This window comes from Odocoileus virginianus, chromosome 11, assembly GCF_023699985.2.
Source record: "Odocoileus virginianus isolate 20LAN1187 ecotype Illinois chromosome 11, Ovbor_1.2, whole genome shotgun sequence".
NCBI classification, from domain to species: domain Eukaryota; kingdom Metazoa; phylum Chordata; class Mammalia; order Artiodactyla; family Cervidae; genus Odocoileus; species Odocoileus virginianus.
The window spans coordinates 21,797,911-21,807,933 of record NC_069684.1 but is presented as its reverse complement, the minus strand read 5'-3'; the positions used below and the strand labels follow the sequence as shown (position 1 = coordinate 21,807,933).

General features: G+C 47.0%; 1 protein-coding gene across 2 annotated transcripts in view; it reads right to left on the bottom strand.

Annotated features, from left to right (window-relative positions):
- Positions 1-236: 236 nt before the first annotated feature.
- ASTN1 (astrotactin 1) overlaps positions 237-10,023 on the bottom strand; it is a 349,784-nt gene continuing 339,997 nt past the window's right edge. For both annotated transcript variants that reach the window (XM_070474036.1, XM_020879725.2), the window contains exon 23: positions 237-5,510. In XM_070474036.1, the coding sequence (XP_070330137.1) occupies positions 5,273-5,510 (238 nt within the window). In that variant the 3' untranslated portion in view covers positions 237-5,272. The remainder of the gene's footprint in view (positions 5,511-10,023) is intronic.

The window sequence follows — 10,023 nt, the reverse complement described above, 5'->3', positions numbered from 1 at the left end:
TCTAAAGGCTTCCCAGGTGACGCGAGTGGTAAAGAACTCACTTACCAATGCAGGAGAGGTTAGAGATACAGGTTCAGTCCTTGAATTGGAAAGATCCCCTGGAGGAGGGCATGGCAACCCACTCAGTATTCTTGCTGGGAGAATCCCATGGACAGAAGAGCCTGGCAGGCTACAGTCCATAGGATCCCAAAGAGTTGGACACGACTGAGTGACTTAGCATGCACACATGTAGAATCTAAAGCATGACATTTAAAGTTTTAATATTAATAATTCCTCAGTTGGTCTGATCAGATTACCCTGATTATTGAAATACACAGGTAACATCCACACATCCAACACTTACTAACAGCTTAGTTTATTATTTAGTTGATTATTCCATTTGTATAATCATACAATGATTCTCTTTTAGACAATACTGCTATACCTGAAGTTGGTCATACTATATCTCCCCTCCTTCTATAGTAGTAAAGTGGTTTTTTTCCACAATCAGTTTTTTTAACAGAACATTTTCAAATATCAAGAAGTGCGATGAACTAAAAGTAATGAATGGACCACGCTCCATGGGAAACGATTGCACACTCAGTTAAAGGTCTACGGCTATCACCGTGGGCCACGTCCATTCGGGAGGAAACACCAGGGGGTCTCGTGGGAGCTGGGGCTGGCAGCGTGTTGCTGGGTGTAAGTGACGCCCTAAATACCTGTTTGGCAGCTTGGAAAGTGGAGGTTTAATACTGGCCCCGTCCATTACCTTCCCGTCAGAATGGGTTCCTCCCACTGGGCAGTGTTTGCAGACTGTGACTGAGGTGCCTTCCTCAGGCAAAATCCTCCAGTGAAATCCTCAGGGGAACCTCACGCTCTCTCCGTCTCCATTCATCTGACCTCATCTTAACCTGAAGGTAAACGGGACCCAGGCATAGGGGCTGTGTGTACAGTGTGTATGTGTGTGTACAGTGTGTATATAGTTTGTGTATATGATGTGTGTTTCTGTAGTGTGTGATAGTGTGTGTATATGGTATATATGTATAGTATGTGTCTGTAGAAAGCATATACGGTGTGTGTATTCTCTGTGTAGTGTGGTTGTGTCTGTACAGTGTGTATGTACTGTGTGTGTATATAGTGCGAGTGCCTGTGTGTGGTGTGTATAATATATATATAGTGTGTGTGCACACAGAGGCTGTGTGTACCTATTGTTTGTACTTGTGTAGTGTGTATATAATGTGTGTAATCTATAGTGTGTAGTATGTACATATGTACAGTGTATATAGTCTGTGGATAGTGTGTATATATGTGTAGAGTATGTACAATGTGTATGCAGTGTGCACTGTGTTGTGCATGTAGTGTAAAGAGTTTATCATGTATGTAGTGTGTGGGCATGTGTGTAAATACTGTGTGTTATGTGTGGTCTGTGCATGTGTATGTGTGTATATACTGTATAGAGTTTGTAGAGTGTGTCTGTAGTTTGTGCACATACACTGTGTGTGTTGTGTGTGTAGTGTGTGCAGTGTGTATGTGTGTAAACACTCTCTGTTGAGACTGTGTGCAGTGTGTGTGTACAATGTGTATGCAGTGTGCATGTGTGTAAACACTCTCTGTTGACAGTGTGTGCAGTGTGTGTGTACAATGTGTGTGCAGTGTGTGTGTGTAAGCTCTCTCTGTTGACAGTGTGTGCAGTGTGTGTGTACAATGTGTATGCAGTGTGCATGTGTGTAAACACTCTCTGTTGACAGTGTGTGTGTACCGTGTGGAGTGTGTACAATGTGTGTGCAGTGTGTGTGTGTGTGTAAACTCTCTCTGTTGACAGTGTATGCAGTGTGTGTGTGTACCATGTGGAGTGTGTACAATGTGTGTGCAGTGTGTGTGTACCGTGTGGAGTGTGTACAATGCATGTGGAGTGTGTATGTGTGTAAACTCTCTCTGTTGACAGTGTGTGCAGGGTGTGTGTACAATGCATGTGCAGTGTGTGTGTGTGTGTGTGTAAACTCTGTTGAGAGTGTGCGCAGTGTGTGTGTACCATGTGGAGTGTGTACAATGCGTGTGCAGTGTGTGTGTGTAAACTCTCTGTTGAGAGTGTGTGTGCACCGTGTGGAGTGTGTACAATGCGTGTGCAGTGTGTGTGTGTAAACTCTGTTGAGAGTGTGTGCAGTGTGTGTGTACCGTGTGGAGTGTGTACAATGCGTGTGCAGTGTGTGTGTAAACACTCTCTGTTGAGAGTGTGTGCAGTGTGTGTGTAGTGTGTGTGCAGTGTGTATATAACGTGTGGAGTGTGTGTTACGTGTGCACGTGTGTTGTGTATATGTACACATACTGTGTCGTGTGTGTGTAGGGCACCGGGGACGCTGAAGGAGGAAGAGGCTCGCAGAGGCAGAGGAAGGGGTTGAGGAGGGTCGCAGGCAGGGGGAGCAGACAACCGTAAGGAGGGGCCTTATGGGGAGACAGCGAGAGGGAGGGCAGTGTGAGCCTGCTTCATTTCAGTAACACACGGAGGCACAAGGGACGGCGGTCCTGATGCCCCTTCCTGGCCCCTGCCCCGGCCCCAGAGAGCCACGGCCGGGCCGTCCTCTCGTTGGCTGTGCGGAACCCCTGTGTTCTCTGCGCTGACTTGAATAAAGGACCGGGACATGGCAGCAGGGGCAAACGCAGGCCTTCCCAGGCCCCACCCCACTGGCTGGGGTCCCCCCTCTGATGCCTGTACCCCTTCCTGTCTGGTCAAGGTGAGATGCTGACCCCTGAGGCGTTTCTCCACTGGCTGGGGTCCCCCCTCTGATGCCTGTACCCCTTCCTGTCTGGTCATGGTAAGATGCTGACCCCTGAGGCGTTTCACTTGAGGGGGGGGTCTCAGGGTTTTCTGCCAACCCTTGCCCTGGAGGTGCATTCCAGAGCTTCATATAGAACCTTTCCAGCTTTCTGTGGAAAGAGAGGGGCTGAGGCCACCCGTCTGCAGAGTTGTCACAGGCTCGCTCCCAGGCGCCGGCGAGGAGACTTGTGACCTGCCCTGAGGTCCCAAAGCGCACCCAGCTGCAGGGGGAGGGTGCCATGTCCCCCCACTGCACCATGCTGCAGGCACGTCTGTGCCACGAGGCAGGGGCCAAGGAGAGCGGGGCCCGGGCAACACTGAAGGCAGTGCTGAGGAGGTGAGGGCTTACAATCCTGTGCTCTGGAGTCCACAGCCTGAATTAATATGGTACCTCAGGCAGGTAAGAAAGAGTAGCTGTGAGAATCCATTGTCAGTAAAGTGCTTAGAGCAGCGTCTGGCACACAGTAAGCACTCAATGAACAAGCTCTGTCATTCTAACCGGGCTTCCCAGGTGGCGCTAGACCCACCTGCCAACGTAGGAGACATAAGAGACGCCAGTTCCATCCCTGGGTCGGGATGAGCCCCTGGAGGAGGGCATGACAACCCACTCCAGTATTCTTGCCTGGAGAATCCCATGGACAGAGGAGCCTGGCAGGCTACAGTCCATGGAATCACAAACAGTCAGACACAACTGAAGCAACTTAGCACGCACATTATTCTAACCATTTAGAAAAACATCAATAGGGTTCAACAATGGGCTTTAAAGATTCTTGTCTCCTTCCTGACCATTCCCTTGTGTTTCTAAGTGCAGAGTCCTGTCAAAGGCAGGGTGGCTGAAAGTGTGTGTTCAGGCCTCTGAGGTGTGCGTGTGGGGACAGTTAAGGCTGTTGCTGGTCCACAGGACCCTGCAGAGCTCTTTCTGAGGGGCTAGGCTTCGCTCTGGTTGGGCACCCACCCATGCCAGTGCTAACACTCAGGGAACTGGGCAGAAACAATGACCTGATCTCTACCTGCAGGCAGGGGAGCTCACCTACACAGCATTTCTAATGCTCCTGCAACTAGAGGGGGGTGAAAATGGTGGAATTCTCATCCAGAGAAATGACTTGCAAAACTAGCAACATAATTATGGAAATCGGGCAAAGGGGGTGCGGGGGAGTGGACGGAAGTGTTTTGTGAGGCGTAATAACTTCAGTTCATTACAACACTGCCATGGAGGTCTTGAGCCCGCCTGACCAAAGCAGGCATCAGCCAGGACTGATGTGTGTAGGATAAAGGCTGTGGACACCACAGAATCCAGGTGTGTGATGTATACTGCTGGTCTGGAGAAGTTCACCCTGGAGCTGCTGGAGTTTGTAAAAGAAGAAACTGTACTTTTTTCCAGAATGTGGACTGCTAACTAGACTTCCAGGTAGACCGCTCCACAGGTACATTATATTGCCTCTTAAAGATCATATTGTTCAGAGGAGGAGAGGGCAGAGTTCTTCTGGAAGGAGATTTAATTCCACTCCTGTCTTAAAAAATTGTTGTTTTTCAGTAGCTCTGTCGTGTCTGACTCTTTGCAACCCCATGGACTGCAGCACACCAGGCTTCCCTGTCCTTCACCATCTCCTGGAGTCTGCTTAAACTCATGTCCGTTGAGTCGGTGATGCCATCCAACCATCTCATCCCCTGCTGTCTCCTTCTCCTCCTGCCTTCAATCTTTCCCACCATCAGGGTCTTTTCTGATGAGTTGGCTCTTTGCATCAGCTGGCCAAATTATTGGAGCTTCAGCTTCAGCATCAGTCCTTCCAATGAATTTTCAGAGTTGATTTCCTTTAGGATTGACTGGTTTCGATCTCCTTAAAATGGGGGAGGACCTAAAAATCCAGGAGGCCCACAGAAGCCCATAGTGGAAGCTGAGCTCACCTCTGAAGTGTGAAGAGAGCAATCGGAAGGCCTGGGGGGAAAATCACGAGACCCACAGAGCAGCCACCTTCGCAGTTTTCTTGTCGTTCTCCGTGAGCAGAGCTTAGGTTCCCAGAATGAGAGCTTCCGGAGGACACCTGAGAGCAGGGCCTGAGGCTGTTCTAACAACTTTCTGGCCTCATCTCTGTCCCCACTTGCACGGGACTTAGGAACTCAGCACAAGTGCACCAACCACGTGGCCCTTTCATGAGAAGCATGGCAGAACTGGAGCATTCTGATGAACCTCTTGGACAAAAAATGAATAAAACAACCTAACTGCAAAACAAACCCCAAAGTAATCCCCTAAAGAGAAATTTATGAAACCTTGGCTAGCAGGCTTACTGACCACGCAGATGGAGAACATGATACCAAAGAAGTTCTGCAGGGAGCAAGGGTCACCTTCACCCCAATTTAGATGTTGGTTGTGGAGGTTTGAATGTTCCATTAAAAAATATTAAAAATCCGCACGCCAACCCAGACATTCCCCTCCTCTCTCCTGCTTCCTTTCGGCAGCTACTCTCTGGCATCATGGCACTAGATGTCTTTGCTGTCCCCATAATCGTTGTAGGGGATACTCAGGGTCTGCTCCTCGCATGTCTTCCTGAGGTCCCGGCTGAGCTCTGACCAGTCAAGTCCATAGGGCTTGATCTCGCTGTAGCGGCAGCCCAGGTACTTGAGAGAGCTGCGTCGCAAGCCTATCTTGGGTTCCTGGAGGAGTCCATTGCACCAACCGCTGAGATCTCCAAGCTGAGAAAGGATGAGGCCAGCTTTCCTATGGAGCAAGCACAGAGGATGCTTAAGTTAGAAAGACGAGAAGGCAGGAAGGACAAATAGTGTGAGATTGGAAGCTTCAAGAGGGCAGAGCCCAGTCTGTTTTGCTTACTGTTCCATGTTTAGCGCTTAGAAATGGGGGCAGGCAGGGGGGAAACTTCCATAAAAGCTCGTCAAGAATGAATGAATGTTTGCAGCAGCACCTTTTACAATAGCTAGGACATAGACGCAACCTAAATGTCCATCGACAGATGAATGGGTACAGAAATTGTGGTACTTATACACAATGCAATATTACTCAGCTATTAAAAAAAAATGCATTCCAGTCAGTTCTAATGAGGTGGATGAACCTAGAGCCTATGATACAGAGTGAAGCAAGTCAGAAAGAGAAAGAGAAATATTGTATAGTAATGCATGCTTATGGAATCTAGAAAGTGATACTGATGAACCTTTTTGAAGGGCAGCAATGGAGACACAGACCTAGAGAACACATTTATGGACATGGAGTGGGGGTGGAAGGAGAGGCTGGGACCAATAGAGAGAGTAGCATGGAAACATATACATTACCATATGGAAAATAGAGAGCAAGTGGGAATTTGCTGTGTGACAGAGGGAGCTCGACCCAGTGCTCTGTGAAATGATGCCCTAGAGGGGTGGGGTGGGGTGGGAAGTGGGAGGCGGGGTTCGGGAGGGAGGGGACATGTGTATACCTGTGGCTGACTCATGTTGATGTATGGCAGACGCCAACACGATATTGTAAAGCAATTATCCTCCAATAAAAAAACATAATTAAGGGAAAAAATGAATGAGTGAAATAATTAATAAGGCTGGGTGAGCCAAGTAGGGCACCGAGATGAAACAAAGAAACAAAACACAATGAGGACAAATAAGAAAAAATGACTAATACTTTAGAAATTTATGCCCTCTTAATATCATAGAGTTGTCAGTTTCGAAAGACAAATCAGATCAATTTACTTTAAAGCCAGTAATTTATCATCATTAAATGACAAACATAATATGTTTGACTGGATATTTCCCTTTTCAAGGCTATTTCTGAACTGAGTAGAAGCAGCCAACATATTGCACTCGGGGGATATCAAGTGTAACTAATCATGACTGCCTGAAGGTAATTATAGTGTGATAAGGGCGCCAGCAATAAAGTCCTCAGTGCATGCTGACACAGGGTCATTCTCTGGGAAAATGCAGACTCTCAGTGGCACACATCACCTAATTAATCACCAGGTGAGCTCCTGCTGTTTTGTAACCCCTCCCCCCAAAGTCAGGAGGCCCCCATCCAAAGAGCAGGAAGAAAAGGAGGTGATGAGACAGCACCTGAGCTGTTGCAGATCCCCAAGAGAACCAGAACCAGAACCAGAACCAGACAGAGGGGGGCAAGGTCTCCACAAGGTCACACACGCTAGAGAGGAGTGATCCCACCGGGCTAAGAATAGAGTGTGGGACCCTGCATGTAGCTTGGGGAAGCTGGCTGTCACCACAATCTTGCTAATCGGTATATAGCTTCTCCCTGGCCTCCACTTCTGGTGTTAGAGATGGGACCCCCTGATAACCAGTTCTCAGCGCACATTGGCTTTGACTCTGAACACTTAGGAATAAGTGAAGGAATGGGGTCCCCCTCATTTAGCTCTGTTCCTGCCCTTCTTCCAAAAACCACGGGTGACCAGAGACCCAAGAAGGAATAGTCTCTTATTCCAATAAGCCCGTGCAAAGCTGTAAAATCTGTTCTGGAAAGCTCAGGGAGCAGGACCCCTTGCAGTATTTACATGGGAGGAATCATCTCTTTTCTAAATCAGTCCACAACTCTTTCCAGAAACTGGAAGTTCCCACTCAAGGTTAGAATGAGCTCTCAAGAACAGGAAGCACGTTCATTTCAAGCCTCTTCTTCCGTCCTGGCTCCAAGCACCACAGGGGTGAGCTCATCGCATTCCTAGGAAGGCAAGTGAGGGGTGGCGGGGGGATGACATTGGAGGTAAGGTATTGAACTGCAGCAGCAAAGTCGAGGGGCCAATGGAGTGTGAGGTCATCAGGGGCTAGTTGTGTTTTCTCCCACTTCAATGGTGGGTCAGAGAAAATCAAACAAACACTCTGCCCACCAAGTCACATCTTATTCAGATTGTCTCTCCTCTGCCCATCAGCCTCTGCCATTTGGCCAAGTAGCCTTTCCGAAAGCCATCAGCAACAGGGTCTTTGGCGGCCTTCCTCTTAATCTGTCCTGCTGCATGTCATTAGCTGCTGACACATTCTTGGGAAGCGGATGAAGGGCAAGGGAAGGAAGAGCAAAGGGCAGCCTCTGCATCTGCATCATCTTGAAGAGATGGATAAAGGAACACATCCTAGCCATCCTCTCAAATAAATGGATTCAATTAGCCCATGGAGTTCTGTGGCTATTATCAACACTCACTTAAAAAAAAAAAAATTAATTTGGGTCTGCCCTTGATTTTCTCATAGCCTTCAGCCTTCTTTCTTAAGAGCGAGGCAACCAATGCTGTCCTCAACATAGTTCAACTCTACTCAATCTGGAGGCCTCCATGAATTTGGATGCAACTGGATTGAACTGAACCAATCCTTTCTCCCTGCTTGCAGGACGCATATACCCACCAACCCTTTTCTAGTTATTCTCACAACTAACTCCAAAGTGGGTTGATGCATCTCAAGGCAGGAGACTTGTTGTTTCCTGTGGTTCTCCTGCGGATCCATGACACTGAAAAATAAAACTTTATTTCCCATGAGATAATGAAACTACAGTTCCCCCCTAATCCATAGCCTTGAAAACCCAATATTACACATGAGAGAATCTTCCGGGAAGAGAGTTTTGAGGAGAGAGTCAAGTCAGCAGCAGGCTTTACTTTACAGTGAGATCCACGTTTTTTTCCCCTGCTCACTTTCATTAACCAATTTCCCTTCTGACTCCTGAGTTACAAGAGAGAAATTTTAAAAGCAATCCATACTGCCTTTCATCAAGATGATGCATGCAAGGTTAGTGCTATTCAAATTGTGACATTTACGTTTCCTGACAAAGAACTGCATATATGCACACTCCATAAATGTCAGAGGGAAGGAGGCAGGGAGCAGGAAACTGAAAGGAAAGCGACGAGCATGGAGGGAAAGGGGGACAGAGCTGGAGAGAAGGGATGACACTAGTTATGAATTAATAAGGGCAGGAGGAATGGTAAGGTATGGAACAAGGAAGATATTTCTTAATATGTACCTACTTTCTAACCCAGGGTTTGCTTTTTACCAAAACTGAGACAAAACAAATTAAAAGGCCCTTATACAGTTATCTCTGTAACCCATCCATAGCCATGGCATCTGTTTGCCCAAGGACTATCAACCTTCATAAATTTCAGGAAATACTTTATGGAATGCCAAAAGATTCTTCCTGATCTTACACATAAAATCATTTTATTTTAGGAAGATAATCCTAAATTCTCTTCTTCCTTCAAAAGTAAGAGAATAGGTGGTGGAGGACAGATGTCCGACATGATGGTCTCTTAAGAGAGTTTATAATTTCAGGTCACAAGAGGCACCCTGAGGCCGAGTCACCCTTCAGTCTGATGAGAGGTCAGATGGCTGGGATGACCTCTGGGTGATACCTTTGTTCATCTCAATGGCAGGAAAGCAAGAATTCTGAGTGCCAGAGGATACTATTATGTTGACTTTCTTCATTTATTTCCTCCTCTTTTTCTTTCTCTTCCTTCCTCTCTCCCCTCCTTCTTTCCTTCCTTGCCTTTTTTGTTTATGAACTCCTACATAGTTTGGGAACATATAAGTACCAACATTCTACATGAAAGCTCTTCATTGTGTCTATCTGAAAATTCCATTATTGTCAGGGAAATCTTCTCTTCTTAGAGCAGCAATACACAGCCATGATGAATGGAACAGATGAAAGGAGACTCTCTACACATTTCTTCCCATTCCTCTCTTTCCAAGAGCTCTATCTGCGTTGTGTTGTTTTTGTACAGTCGCTAAATTCTGTCTGACTCTTTGCGACCCCATGGATTGCAGCATGCCAGGCTTCCCTGTCCATCACTATTTCCCAGAGTTTGCTCAAATTAATGTCCATTGAATTTGTGATGCCATCCAACCACCTCATCCTCTGTCACCCCCTTCTCCTGCCCTCAATCCCAGCATCAAGATCTTTTCCAATAAGTCGGCATCAGGTGGCCAAAATATTGGAGCTTCAGCATCAGCCCTTCAATGAATATCCAGGGTTGATTTCCTTTAGGATTGACTGGTTTGATCTCCTTGCTGTCCAAGGGTCTCTCAAGAGTCTTCTCCAGCACCACAATTCAAAAGCACTAATTCTTCAGCACTGTGTCTTCTTCACAGTCCAACTCTCACATCCATACATGACTATGGTCCAACTCTCACATACATACATGACTACTGGAAAAACAATAGCTTTGGCTATATGGACCTTTGCTAGCAAAGGTATCTCTGCTTTTCAATATGTCAACTAGGTTTGTCATAGCTTTCCTTTCAAGGAACAAGCATCT